We start from the raw sequence: 16,397 nt of genomic DNA on the forward strand, positions 1-16,397 counted from the left end.
AGTGGTATTGTCCCAACCTAGATGAGTCCTCCGTATATTTGTTAATTTTATTCTTACAGAACAATAACATTAATAAATAACGAACCGGAACACCGACAACACAGGCCAACAAACACTTCCGAACCAAAAAGGATAGATGAACATTCCACATCTACCAAACAAAATTCTCCCATTTACGTTTTAGTAGACTCCGAACTCTCAGCCTGATTACTTTTTAAGTGACGCGTACGCAATCCGGCCCAACACTTTAGCATGCCAAGCTATTAGTTCAATTACATTCACCAAGCTCAGGTCACGCGATTCCAGACCTCTCAATTCTCCTGTCAGCTTATCCTTTGACAAACTTCTTAATTGATTAAAGGCTGTAAACACTTCACCACTATAATGAACGCATTTATTATAGCTCCCAGAGGAGAAAACCTTTAAAGTGATCAGGTTGTGATTAGAGTGACCAGTTTAGAGTCAAAATTGTTCAATCTGCCAATCACCGTTAGGGGGATTAAAAGCTCTTCTAGAAGTTACAAAAAATTCATTTTTAAGTAAAAACATTATTGGTTATTTTTTATCAGAGTTATACAACAATTAGGAATGTCATTAAAAAGTAGATATTGTATTTAAGGTTCAACTAAATCTTAATTGGTCATAGATATTCATCAAAATAAATTCACAAAATGCTGATTTTTCGTAATTTGGAAAACTACATCTTGTGGACTAATCAGTGTAAATAGATCTATTATGGCTCATAGTTTAGAAAATTTACTCTACTTTAAAAAATGTTCTATTAAATATTTTTGTGTTGTAGGTAGTATAATATTGAAAGAATGTTGATTACTGAATGAAAAAGAAAAGTCAAAAAGTCATGCACCTTAAATACTTTAATATCTATATTTTAAGGACATTTACTCAACAGTTTGTGTGACCTAGGTGTTCAGTCCACGGACCTGATGGTTCAGGTTTGGAGGAGAATAAGATAGAGGGGTCACTTTCATTGGGTGAAAGACCCAGGAAATTACTACCATTAGCGCCACCAATAGAGAAAAAGGCCAACCAGAGATGATTTGGGGGACTAATTCCTTACTGTTTGAACCTGCGGACACTCCGTGAACCTCTGGGCTGTACTAACTTAGTTAGCAACTAACAGACAGCCCTTGGCTAAGGATGTCTCTGAGAAGAGACAATAGATCATGGCCCAGGAGGCACACAACCCGGTGGTCTGCCGACCCTACAACCTGAAATCAGCACCAGCAGCACAGATCACATACTAGGTGACTCATCTCATTTGGGGCTCACAGCAAGTAAGCAAATCATCTACTTCATCTTCTAACACGAAATGGTGCCGCATCATTATCATCATCTTATTTCAGCTATATCACTTCCCAAAATCTAAATTCGTTCTAACTCACTAATTATTATGTATATGTACTTTTCGGCCTACCCTCTTCCCAAATCATTTATCTTTTTCACAACATCTATACTTTAAATCTTTTTTTTTTATCTTCAATCAACCCCTTCTGAAATGGATTACTTAAAGTCGATCCTTTAATAAGGATAAAGTCACATTACTCCCCAATAAACCAGATAGGGACTATTTGGTCAAAACACTAGGTATATATTGAGATAAGAACTGAGTAATTTCGCGACAGAACACATGTGGGTGTATGAAACTCCACGAGCTTGTATAGAAAAAAAACTTATATACTGTCTAAGTTTAATAATTGTACTAGATAAATATATTATAGAGGAATATACTTCAAGACGAAGCTACATTTCTAAGAAAAATTGACAAATAAAAGATCAAGAAAATAAGAAATTGTTTTTTTCAGAAACTCGGTGTAGAATTTAGAAAAGTATATTAGTTTTCAGTTAGTCTTCAGAAGAAAAAATATATTAGTTTTCTATTTATATAAATTTAGGTGTTTTTATTATTTTTTCTCTCTCTATTTCTTAATGTAAATTTTATTTTTATGCTTTATAATTTAAATATAATAAGTTAATCTTGAACTAATTAAAATATTAACTCAATTTTGACCAAGTAGGGAGATAGTGATAATTCTTGAAGGTCATTTATGTAATAAAAATTAATAAGTAAATATAGAAGAAGATCGCGTGAACATCCTAGAACTCGCTTCATAATCTATATCAATGCAGTGGTGTTCGAACATATACAGCACACCACGTCAATGTAACAATTTTCAATTTTTTTACTTCAAATGATGAGTGTAAAACTTTGTGAATCACATCTTTCTGCAAACTACTACCTATTATCTTTAATAAACAACGTGGGGGATAAAATTGGAATTAAAACATTAAAATTAGTTTCCAATTTCAAATAATAGTTTACATTTATTTTATTTTTATGTGTAAAAAATGAATAATTAATTTAAATATATTTTACATGAACTACATCAGCAAAATAAATTGATTTTTCTTCTTCTTTTTTTTTTTTTTTTTTTGCGGCACGTTAGACTTTGGAGTATCTTTGGCCGCATGCTGTGACCCAGGGGGACAAGTTAAACGATTTACAAGGGAGTTATACAGGAGGGGTATGCATAATGTTGTGTTGAATGTAAAATTTTTTACCATGCTAAATGTTATAAGTATAGGATAATTAGCAAACCTATTTAAGGTCATGTTAAATGCAGAGAGCTCCTAGCAGATTTTCTGAGTAACTTGTTTTATAACCTTTCCTTCCAAAACTTCATGTTATTGTTTACTTCTAAGTTTTGATTAAAGTAATTTATTAAAAAATGCCTAAAGTGGATGTTGGGTGAAAGTTTGGCCACTGAGTGCCTTGTTCATCTTATAACTTGTGAGGAAGAGAACCAAGATGAACTAAATGACAACTTTCATTACATTATTATTACTGTTATCCATTTCTTTATTAGTTATAAAACAGCTGTTCTGTTGCGTGACGTCATTATCCATTTAGCAGACCTAGTAAAAGACTCTCAAACATGTTATATGTTATATCGTTTTAACATGCTAAAAAAAGGAAATGTTTCTCCATTTAACGTGAGTTTTTCGATTAACTAGGCTTTAATATGTTAAAATAAAGATCAGGGTAGGGTAGGGTTTTTAGGTCCAATTGATCTTAACTTAAAAAAAAAAAATCTTAATTTCGTAAATATTTTGGTGAATGTAAAGACTCTTTTATACTCACGATTTCCTCTATACATTTTCCAACAGATGGTCGATCGATGATTTGAATTTAAATTAACAATTATCTGAATTCTTATCCATAATTCATAGAAAAAATCAGAATGCAGTAAGGATTTCTATATTTTTTATTTCTTGGTAAATATAAAATATTTGTAAACAAAACAAAGTAATCTTGGCCCATTAATGCATACCTTTAGACAGAGGTAAACATAGAAAAATTATATCTTTTCAGACTTGTAGCCTTGGGAAACAGAGTTTCACAACACAACCTCTCACTTGGAATAGATTAAAGACGCGCATCGGATCTTCTCAAACAAGTATCCCAGTTTATTTCAAACCGCTAATTTGCCAGTTTAGTACAATCATATTGTATTTGAATAATAGAGAGAGAAAGAGAGAAATACTTTATTCATCTATGCTGCCCAAATATATCAGGTTGCTATATCATACAGCATACTTATCAATCCGTAATCAGACATACATAGATTACATATAATTACATGGTATAATTAATTAAAAATAAAATAGAAAGAAAAAATTTTCACTACAGTTTCCTTTTACAATCAATTTCGGTTTGTACACCAAATACAAATATTTCAATTCATTCCTCATTTCTTTCCCTTTTCTGTTCCTTCAATTTCACTATTTCACAATTTTTAATTCACCCGATCAACAAATTCGCTCTCCTGAATTCTTCCTCCTAGATCCTCTTCAGTGACCCTCCAAACAAATTCACTATAAACGACAATGTGAAAATCAATAATAGTCACAATATCAGACCATCATTCATAGTCACAGCAGTAGATCAGTTTACCAAAAACCAACAAATAGATACATTTTACGAGAACAAGACTAACACTTAGATTCAAAAGAAAATATAATAAAAAGCCGGTTACAAGAAACACTTCAATGGATAAATAGGTTTAAAAAAATATATACAAATAAATAAAAATAATAATACTAATAAAATAAAATTTAATAAATAAATAATTTAAAACACACAAATCGACAGGTATATAATAATAATAATAAGGATATAATAATAATAAAATAAGGGCTGAATTCATTATAGCATTGTAAAGAGAGCGACTATAAGACAAGATTGCATACAATATACACCGAATATGTAGTATATCTATATAATTTAGAGAACATTTCCGTTTAATTTTTTAATAATAATTAAGATAATTTGTAATTTCCATTCCTCAAACAACAGAACTATTTCATGAAATAACTGAGAACTTAGTGATACAGGCGTATAGAGAAATTCACCCAGTGGTAGAATTCTAATAAAGTTTTTACATTAGAAGGTCTCAGAGCAATATTCTTTTCAGGCGCCTCGGAGGATTGTCAGGAATGGAAGAGGAAGCAAGGTTAGAAACTATTGGATTTGGGTAGTTAGGGAGTTTGTAGTGGAAAGAATGATATCTGCTTCGGGCTAGATCGGTTACATATGGAACATTAAGGTCTTTGTGCATGACTTAATTTGAAACAAAGTAGAGAAAATTGAGGATTTTGGGTTGTAAGGATTTGATATGAGAGGAATATGAAGGCTTAGTGGAGACTCAATGCTCAATTCCGTATGTCCTGACAGACTTTATTATAGTTGTGAAGATAATTCTTTTATAATGAATTAAAAAAATAAAATAAAATGTGTAGAGGATGGGGCCAACTTCGCAGAGATGGATTCGCATTCCCTCCCACAAGTTAGAATTTCTTATTGCCTATTTTTAATCACTACTCATATCTTTTAATTTTTCTTAAGATGCCTTTTCTTGCATTTTACCTGCTCAAGTTTCGCCTTTCTTTAATTTTTTAATAATTTAATCATTTATCATTTTTTTTTCATTCTTCAGCCTCTGATAAACTTCATCCGAAGTGATAATTTCGGAAGTCAGAACCATCCACACCTAATTTCACACTGATATACCGAGTTTAATCAAAATCATTAGAGTCCGGTTTGTATATTTTAGCGAAAAAGTTACTGTCTCAAACTGGGCATATTACCGTCTAAAATCTAAAGAGAAATCCGTAGATTTCTAAAGATGCAACCTGAGTGAACAGTTTGCAAGATTATCTTTATAACTCACTAAACTTCATCTTAACGAACTCTCATGGTTAATTTATAAAACAACTGCGTTCATAATTCTTGATCCCTAAAGGGTAACTCTTATCAAATAAGAAAATGTATTTAACAAGAAGACTTAGCACGAAAACGCTGTTGCATTATATAACCTAAATGAAAAATAAATGTTACAAATACCATCCTTAAATAAAATATGATGGTTCGAACAGTTCCACGAAATTCATATAAAAATAAAAATAAAATAATTCTCTTTTCGGATACCAATAAAAATGTTTCTGAAAACTAAAAAACATAAATAAAAATTAAAAGTAATTTAACAAAAATGAAAAAAAAAATATTTATAAGGTTTATAAATAATTTTCTTACCTTCATTCCTAAGTCTATACTCTGAGCAGGTTGAAAAGCCCATTTACTCTGAAACATATACGATTTCATCATTATGCCAGAAATGATACTGCACAACCTTCATAATAAAATTGTTTACTATAGCTGATAAACTAAGATACACAGTTGTTACGAAAAAGATAAAACTATTTTATAGCGTGATGAAATAAAGGAATATTAATTTAGTTGTTTCCATAGTAGATTACACCAATAATTAAAATTACAATACTATTAATTTACTACATTAATTAACCTAGAAAAATATATTCCTCAAAGACATAGCAACCGAAAAAGAAATTAATGAATTCAGGTAAAGAAAAAAAACCTTCTACCTCTCTCATAGAATCATCATACCTCTATCAAATCCAAATATTAAATAAAGGTTCATGTATATTATGACAGTTTCTTATTATGGTAGTGCTGTCACAATAGTGAGACAGTGTGTCTTCACGCCGACAATAATCCTAACCTCGCTGATGGTTCAACTTGGCGAATGAATGATAAAACTGATGTTTAAATACAACAAACATAAACTGTCACGCAGACAAGAAATATACAGTTTTTAAGTTATATAAGAGTTCGATGTAATATGATTTTTTTTTATTTACATCTGTTACAGTCTACACCTACACATTTTTTATTTACCAGGCCAACTACCTCTACATGGTAGTAAATAAAAAAAAAATACAAAACAATTAAAAAGGTCTATTAAAAATAAAAAATCTTAGCGTACTAAATAAAAGTAAATTAACTTAGAGTAAATTTAAAATATAAAAAAATAATAAAGAATAAATTACTTAAAAGACAATCTACAAGCATTAGTTTAGGTAGAAATTAACTAACAGAAAGTAAAATACAAAACAAAAATAAAAAAACCTGTCTATGAATTACTGCTAATTAAAACGTTTTATAAAAAAAATAAAATAAATTACAAATCAACTAAACATTCCTCGATGAATCATAAGATATCTAAAAAAAATTGAAAAATACTGAGTTATTAACTAATTACTAAAGAATCGAAACCTAAATAAAATAAAATTAAAAAAAAAACTCGAAATAAATATAAATTTGAGGAATCATTGACACTATTAATTGAATAGTTCAATAACTTTAAGAAGTTTCAGAAAAAATATAAATTAAGATTACAAGATGCAAAATTTATGTAGAGGCGTCTAAATATTACAGTTATCTGTCGCTAACACATTTTGTCAATTATAACGTAAAACCCGATTGTTACGATAGTACTGCCACATGTGCTGCGATCATAGTAGCTGCAATTATCACCGTAGAAACGTACCTTAAAAAAAAAATCATGCAAAAATATATTTTATGACCGTCCGCGGCGCCACTTTTGTTTAATATTACGGTCATAATTTGTTTTGACCTCCGTTTGTCAAATAAATGTCAGTTATATTTAATGTGTTTGAAGGCCAGACTTTATAACACTTCTTCGTTCTGTAATTTATAATTTTTATGATTTTTGGCTAACAACATAGTTAGAATTTTTAATTAATACATTTTTCTGAAATACAGAATTGAAGAAATCGTTCTATATTATATTAATAGAGAACAATAACAATAATATTATGATAATATATATTTATTAACAAGGAACATTATGTCATAAAAAATAATGTTGAAGCCCTGTAAGCGAAATATGTCAGAGATTCATATTTGGGAACATGGATCCATCTGTTTTCAATCAAGGTCTTGCCTTTCTAGATTAAAGAGACTATCATCTCTTTGTAAGTACTAACCCGGTTGCAAATTATTGGAAACTAGAAAGAAAAAAAATCCATTTACAATCTTAACAAATGTAAACTTTAATATAAATTCTAACATTCTTGAACAGTATAAATTAAAAAAAAATATACCAAGCTGAACAATATTAAAGAATTATTCTGCGCCTATGAGTTTATTCTCGTATATAATTGTCCTATATTCCCACAAAGTTCTAGTTCGTAGTTTGTAGTTAGTAGTAGTTTCTCAAACGTTTTTGTACGGCAAGTTCTAATAATTACAATTAATTATGTTGTAAACGCATCGTTTGTCTATAACCTTCCATCTTTCCTAAAAATGGGTCACATCAACCATCCTCATAAGATGTTTACCTTACCAAACACTTCATTATTCTCTTTTGAAGAAACCTGTAACAGAAATCGACCAATTGATAATTGATAATTTCCCTAGATCCAATATCCTGCTATCGACCTCATTAGATAAATATATTAATCTTGGAGATGGCTTAATTTGGAATTGGGATTTCGGTTGTTTGACCTCCTTGCCTAATTTAGGTCCGTCGCTTGAACAATAATGAGTGCATGAATAGTTTTTATGACTCAATTCTTTTAGTATCCAGTGCCTATCGATAATTAACACGTGTGTAGAATATGTTTTATTAAAGATTGTTTTTGAACAAGATCTAAAAATTTAGTACTTACAAGCTAGAAAAGTAATTAGAAAATTAGAAAAAAGTAAGTTTTTCCCAAACTTAGGACATTTCTGTACGTAACTTTTAAACTTTTTTTTTAACACTGAGTATCCCTCATTCAAATAAAATAGTAAAATCATATTTATAGAGGAATTCTATAAAATGGACATCCCTGCTAACGACAATTGTGCTCTTTGCATATAAATCTGCAGTCACAAAAAATGTTGAAAATTAAGAAAACTATTTCAATTGTTTTTTATATTGATATAAATACATCCGTACATTTAAGCATTGACATATCTCCACACAAAACCACCTAGAAAACTAAACTACCTATTACACCCGAGGCATTAAAAACCTGATGAATCACGTAGTTCCATTGTTGTTATGAAGTACTCAAACAGGCATTATTTGAAACTTTTTTTTTTTTACAAACCCCTAAAAATAAATAAACAAAATAAAATAAAACAAGTATAATATTAAATAAATGTTTAACTGCGCTAGTTCTTTTTACTAGAACAGAACTCCATTCTAAGGAATGACAGATTTTATATAATAATAAGTGCTGGTGGTACATTTCTGATTTGTGTGAGGTGTTGGAGCACACCCCATTTCATTGGCGTACTAAAACTAAAGACTTTTATGTGTCTCTTTCACTGGCGGATTTCATAGGCTACGGTGAAGTAGGTCTTGCCAACGCACTGGAGGGGGCGCTGGTGTCAGTGTTCGAAAGAGTGGATAGGTCAGAGATTTGAGGGAGTCAAAGAACTTGACATGCCTCCGACAAATGAACTTTGGCACTGTGGATAGATTGAGGAGTTGATCATTGAGCATGCTGTCAGATAGGTACGTGAAGAGTGGTGCCGCGCATAGAAGTGCCTCAGAATGCTCTTGTAGATCTTCAGTTTAAGCCGCAGAGAGAGCGCTGGTGTTGTGAGGAAGTTGTTTAGTCTGTAAGACCTTACTATTCTTATTTTCTGGTAGAGGTGGGTGGAGAATTTAAGATGACGGTCCAGCTTCACACCCAGATAAACTATGGAGTTTGAAGGGGAGAAGATGGTGTCGTCCAGCTTGAGTGACTTCGGGAGAGTCGATCGCTTGTGTTGTTGCTGAGCGAACACGACGCAGTCTGTCTTAGTTGGGCTCATGGTGATATTTAAATTACCCAGTCGTTGAACAATCTCCTTGCAGATTGCTTCGGCCCGCTCTAGTGCATGTATGGGGTTCATACTGCTGCTGTAGATGTCGTCGGCAAAGACGGCGACTGCAGCTAGTTTGTAATGTTCACCAAGCACATCAGCGGTATAGATTGAAAATAGCACTGGCGGTAGAACTGCCCTCGCATGTCAGTGGGATGGAACGGATTAGCTCATCTCGAACCTGCACATAGATTGTCCTGTTGTCGACGAACGATGCTTTGACACCGTAGAGTTGCTCCGAAAATTTAAGGTCTATGAGCATAAAATACCGTGAGACACAGAATCGAATGCCTTTGTACAATCTATGGAGATCATGGCCGTAGCATGGTTCCGATTGATGATGGAGTTCACTTCATTCTGGAGCTTCATCAGAAGGTGTTTGTACACGTGTGAGCCTCAAAGCCGGTCTACTCTAAGGTATAACGGAGTGTTCATCACAGAATTCCCAAAGGTACTTGAACAGGATGATATTTTCGTATACCTTAGCGAGATGAGGTAGGAGACTAATGGGCCTGTAATGGTCGGCGTCAAATCCTGAAATCTTCGGATTGAGGAGTGGAAACAGGATGGGATGTTTCCATTTATTCGTGCTTGAGGTTGAGATACTTCCCTGAAACTAGGTCCGATACATGTACGTTTTAATAACATCACTCCCCTCAACGCATGGGTTCATGGGCATACCCAGCGGAGAGTAGAGGGAGAGAACTGCCCTACCCCCACCCTCGCCAGAAATAAAAATAAATTAATATATTTTTTTTTCCAATTAAATAGTCATAATAACTAATAAAGCACCTTTATAATTATTAATAATTTTATGAGAATTTTGAGTTCATCGCCTTTTCCAGGCTGGAATGTCAGCACCTGAACGACTATGGGTCCCTCCTCCCCAGCTATGATCCTGGTTTTCGGTTAAGTTACACTATCGAGTCTAAGAGCATTTTCTCTTTTTCTTGCAACGCGAAAAATAAGTAAGAAAACAAAACAAATTCAAGGCAAGGGCATTCTATTACCGAAGGCATTTTATATGATAGCATTGTGGTCTTCTGAGTATAGTATAGTGCTGGCATTAGTGTGCGGATCACAAAGTTTTCTTTTTTTGACAAATGAAGAAGGAATCACTCTGAATAAGTCCACACGATCTCGTACTACGTATTAAATATATGTTCAATAAAAGCTATACATTTCGAATAATTTATTTTTATCATTTGACATTTTGGGATTACAGGTAATAAATTTTTAATAATATTTCTGTACCACAGAACGTCCTAGCAATCTACAAAAAGTGATACTCAAGTTATTTTAATCATTTGAAAAAAAAAATCATATTTTATCTCTCAAGAGAGTATATAGTGGCTAACGAACTATATTTGCCACTTCCTAAGAGAGTTGTTCTGAAGTTATGTTTAGAGATTAATATTCTTATATCCAAAGAATGTCAGTCCCTAAGGTACCAAGTTGACGTATTTTCTTAGCCATCTTAAAAGCATCTCATTTCTCATTTGATTTCTCTCCGCTCTCGGTAGCGGATGAGATATCTATTTTTCATTCGCCTTACTTCACGATTCCGCATATTTTACATTTCAAAATATAAACGGACCGTTAACTCGAGCTGTTGAGTGGAAAAGTGGAGTAAGTCAATGATTGAATTTTGAGGTATAAAATATCTTAAGGATAGTTATATAATGTTTGTAGGCAGATATAATGATATTCTTTAAAAACTAATCAGTTGTTAGCAAATGCAAATATTTAAATTTATTTGATGTTAATGCACTAACTAATAATATTATTAGTATTTTATAAAAAATTATTTCGACGAGACAAGAATAACATCACTTTTGCTCTCAGTGGCTCACAGATACGGAACAATCTAGTAATATCACAATAACTATAAATTAAACTATCTAAATAATTTTTTCTGTATACTCATTAAATAGTATTAATATATCTGATGCAAATATCAATTTTAATTTATTTATTAGTTTTTGTATAACTTTTTTCTTTAATTTTTCAACTGCTTTAGCTATTTTATTTTTGGTTTATTTCTATTTATTGATAATTTCTTTTAATTTCCATTGCATTTGTGTGACGGATTGAATAAGTGTAGCAGATCATTGGAAAAGAGAGGGACGGAAAAGAGGAAGAAAGAGAGAGAATAGCATATATAGAGATGAGAACCAAAAAAAAAAGAGAAATAATGAATAAGAAAATGTATTATAACTTTGTGCCAAAAGAATGAGGAAAAATATATTTATATTAAGAAAATAAAAATATTAACAAAAAATAATATTTGAAGTTCATTGAATTTAGTTTATAGTTGAAAAAAGATAAAGGAGAATTTTTTTTTGGGGGGGGGGAGGGTGTATTCGTTAATATATGGTAGTGTAAATATATTCAACCATGCGTGTGTGTTGCAGCCCGATATTTTGGCAGCATAGCCGAATAAAGCATTTCTCTCTGGGACGGGATTTATGAAATGTCAGTTCCACAGATGGAATACCGCATCCTCGTTGACATTTCGAAATTTTCCCACATTATCTAAAGATTTTTTTTAATTACATAACATTAATTTGTAAAATAATTATTTGATCAGCAAGAAACATTGATCAAAACAGCATTTATTTTAATGTACAATTTCTTGTTTTAAAAATATAACATATTCCAATATGAATAAGTAATTTAACTATGCTAGAAATGATAAGATAAGATTATAATATATTCAAAATAATCATTTCCATGTTATGAAGAATAAGAAGTTTTTAAAAACAATAAGAGTGATTCTTTAAGGAAAGGAAAAAAACCTTCTTAGAAGGTCATCTATCCAAATGAAGAAACGGCGGTGCGGTTGAGGAAATCATACACAACAAATATAATGATCATCATAATACATCTCTCGATGGCATTGATATTGAGTCCTGCATGTATTATACATCCATTAAATTATGATGACAGTGGTTAAAAAGTGTGAAAAAGGAGCGAATCAATCCAGAGCTTAAATCGTAGAACAAATACTATTTTGAAAAATATCACTGCTTTGAACAGTAGTAAAGGGTGTTTTTTTAAGCCCGATAGAACTTGAAATTGTAAAAAATAACACAAAAAATTAAATTGTAATCAAATTTTTTTTTTTATTCAAAAGATCAATACGTGACATTAACATTTGAAAATGATTTCGGGCATATGGGCACCGCGGCTGTTCTTGACGAAGCGCATTCTGTAAAATTGTGTTCAGCGATGAGGCGCATTTTTGGCTTAACGGGTTTGTTAATAAGCAAAATTGCCGCATATGGTCGTGCGATTTGACACCTCTCGATTATTTCCTGTGGGGCTACGTGAAGACACTGGTTTATGCTGATAAACCAGCAACAATTGACGCCTTGGAGGCCAGCATTGTTCGTGTTATTCGTGACATACGGCCAGCAGTGCTCGAAAAAGTGGCCCAAAATTGGACGTCCAGAATGCGCTTCGTCAAGAACAGCCGCGGTGCCCATATGCCCGAAATCATTTTCAAATGTTAATGTCACGTATTGATCTTTCGAATAAAAAAAATTTTTGATTACAATTTAATTTTTTGTGTTATTTTTTACAATTTCAAGTTCTATCGGGCTCAAAAAAACACCCTATACATCTTACAAAAATATGTTTTGAACTCGACGTATTCTATAGACTGTTGTCAAAATTTGGCCCAACTGTCTGTGGGACAGTCTTTAGAAGGACCGTAGTAGGGAAAGAAACCATTATCTACAGTAATATCTTTAGAACACGTCCATTTTAGCAATAAAACCAAAACATTTTTTTTGTCAGATGTATTACTATTTAAGTAAACTAGCAATTACTTGTTTGGTTTAGGAAATATATCAGGCGTTTCTAATCAGATTTTGTGATAAAATAACATATGCCAAATTAGAATTGAGAAAAATTATATATAAAATCATTTAAGCTTAAGATAGGCAAAAGCCATTCCTGACGGAAGGGTTTTAGCAACATGAATGTTCCTGGCGCCTCAGAGTACTATCTCTGAAAACAATTACGCTAGCAGACTAAAGATGTGGGTGTTAAGGACGGCGACAGAGTGATATTGGGTCCGCTGCTGAGTTATCTCCGCCTACCTGTACCGGTTTATTCCAAAATGGGATTTAGTTATTCTTCCAATTTAAGTGCTGTTTGGAACTTGGATTTTATTCCCTTCAAACTTTAGATGGACTTATTCGCTAATTTTAATATTAAAAAATATAGCTATGTAAATAATGATTAACACAATCAGAAACTCCCTCATGATGAATACAGTCAACGATGAATAATTCCATGCAAAAGCAAAATAAATTTGCAAGTTAGTCTTCACCTAACTACATCATCCTGGCATTAAAAATCGGTCCTGAGGATCTCCAAAATCAAACCTACATTAACACTTCATCAAATGTAATGAAAGAACCATCATTTTGAAGATTACCTCTCATAGTGAAAAATAAAAATTTCACCGTTTATTTGAAAATGGTGGCCGATCGTATCCCCACAATATTGGTCATCTATAAAGATTGTGACAAAAAATAAAGTGTTTTGGAATTACTATTCCAAACTCTAATATTAAAAAAAAAAAAAAGAGAAAAATATGAATATAGATATTAAAAGTCTTCCTTTTGCCACTTTCGACGTGTGTTTTAAGCAACGTGTGTGTGTGTGTTTGTAACTTAATCACAACATAGGCGTTGATAACCAAAAGGTTTTATCATTTTTTTTTAATTCTTGGGTGATAATGGCCATTAGCAAAGATACAGCTTATTTAACTTGGCGAATATAAAAGATATATATTTCATTGATGTATTTTATATATTAAAGAAAAAAATTAATTTTGTATCACTATAACCCATAAAGAGTCAGGGATGCAGTTCTTCGTAAGAAAGTATGGATACTAGACCAACGTTTGTGCAAGGAGTTAATTTGATCAGAATCACGTTCGGCCACCAGATTTGTACCCAATTAATGATAAAAATGTAGGGTGGACCCCGAACAAAACTGACTCACGGCTACAGTGAAACAGAAAATAATTGTCTGCCACAGCCGGATTCGAACCCAATTCCCTATCAGAGACACCTTGCCCCATAAATATATATTTTGTTCGAGACTAGTCGTTTTATTCAATTATGACAAAATATATCTGTGTAGTTTCAAACCTACATTAATTCATATTAAATGTTCAACGTTTCAGCCAATCCAAAACTAAGTAACAGTTTTTATTACAAAATTATCAACAATTTTAAAACCACAATTAATTATAATTAACAACCGTAATTACAATCCTGCAAATTTTATTTTTTATTATAGCTGTGAAACTAAAATTAAAGTATGCTAATCATATTGTTAATAATAAGTTTGTATTAAAAGTAGTTACTTATAATAAGTTAATCGTACTTATTTGTGTTTTTCATTGACCGCACCCCCAACCATCTTCTCCTCATTCATCATCCACGGTCAACTATCTCTCATAATTAAGTAGTTACTTATAGATTTTTCTAGATTATGGCCGGGTCGGTTAAAACGTTTTATTTTGTTATACTCGTTATTGAATATATATTTAATGTTTTACAATTCAACTGTGGTATAGAATACTTTTTTGCAATTATACTGATATTAGTTACTAACAATATTTCAAAATAAGATATATTTCATCGACTGACCAATATGTCATGAAAATTATGTTCAGTTCCAATATCTCAGTATATGAGTATTAGTAATTTTGTTCCTTGACTGACAATTGGACATAAATATCTGGTTATTACTTTGCATTATTTACTAGTTTTTTGAATTTTAAAATATAATCAAAACAAATAATGACGATTATAATGGCCGAATTGGAGATTCATGCACTCCTGATTTGACCCACACACACGACGATGTTCGGAAACCGAAATTGAGTAGATTATTGAATAGAAGGATAGAACCACATCGATGTAGAATCACATGATTTGATAAACGAGGAATAAATGAAATTATAAAATCAAGACAAATTATGCAATATTTCGCCAAAGAAAAAAAAATCAAAATCTTAAATGGTATGGCATCAAATTATCGTGTAAATTCTTCAAAATCAGTAATGAAACTATTATTTTATTATTTTCTACATAAAAAGGTACCAAAGTCCTGGAAATAAAAGTAATAAATACTTTTCGAACGTTCAACTTAGGTAAATTATTGCGTAAAATAATGATAAGAATTATTATCGCTAATTATAGCACGTGTAGGAAGCGGGAAGGTAATGGAAAAACACTGCGTCTTTGATTTCTTATATTGTTTTATAATTCGAACAATCACGATCCGAAACTTTTTCCTGTACATTTCTTAGTTCGAGTCAACTTTTCCTGAGTAGATTTCTTATATTGTAGTGCATCCATGAATTAGTTACGGCAAAGATATAAAAACAAAGGTTGGCCTCGAGAAGGATCTTGCACGCCAAAATGAAAATCCGTAGGAATTTCCTCCTTTAGAGGTCCACAAGAAAAAAATAATAATTTCAGAACTCACAAATTAATTGGGGATCACACATCATCACCTGCATGCGAATTAGCTCTGAGATTATTCATTATTTTATTTATTTATTTTAATACGTGGACCAGCCGATTTTTGTGTTTTAACTTATTTGTTCAGTCAAGTATTTCTTTTAACCGAATTTTCATTACATTTTCCTTTAAAATTATGTATTAGATTTGCTTTGGTAAAATGTATTTATTTATTTTGCTGTAAACTGATCTACTACTGTGACTATTATTTCTCTGGTTTGATATCACATTGCTGTTTAATGTTGAATTTGTTTAACGGGTCACTGGAGAGGATCTGAGAGGGGGAATTCGGGAGATTGAATTTGTCGATCAAATGAAATAAAAATTGTGAAATGGTGAAATAGAAGGGACAAGAAAAAATGAATGGATTGAAATATTTATACTTAGTGTGTAGACTGGAATTGATTGTAAAAGGAAACTGTAGGAAAAAAAAATTGTTTTCTTTCTTTTTTATTATATCATGTAAATATATGTAATTTATATATGTCCGATCACGGATTGATTAGTCTGCTGTATAATGGATGTATGTTTGTAACCAGATGTATTTGGGCAGCATGGATGAATCTCTCTCTCTCTCTCTCTCTCTC

General features: G+C 31.7%; 1 protein-coding gene across 2 annotated transcripts in view; it reads right to left on the bottom strand.

Moving 5' to 3' along the window:
• The window catches only part of Sarm (sterile alpha and armadillo motif), a 265,336-nt gene that overhangs the window by 217,187 nt on the left and 31,752 nt on the right, over positions 1–16,397 (bottom strand). For both annotated transcript variants that reach the window (XR_001344971.3, XM_014438457.3), the window contains exon 2: positions 5,612–5,659. Coding sequence is in view for 1 of the 2 variants with exons in the window: in XM_014438457.3 (XP_014293943.1) it covers positions 5,612–5,659 (48 nt within the window). In the remaining variant the exon portion in view is untranslated. The remainder of the gene's footprint in view (positions 1–5,611; positions 5,660–16,397) is intronic.

This window comes from Halyomorpha halys, unplaced genomic scaffold, assembly GCF_000696795.3.
Source record: "Halyomorpha halys isolate HHAL.00 unplaced genomic scaffold, Hhal_1.1 Scaffold58.1, whole genome shotgun sequence".
Classification (NCBI taxonomy): Eukaryota; Metazoa; Arthropoda; class Insecta; order Hemiptera; family Pentatomidae; genus Halyomorpha; species Halyomorpha halys.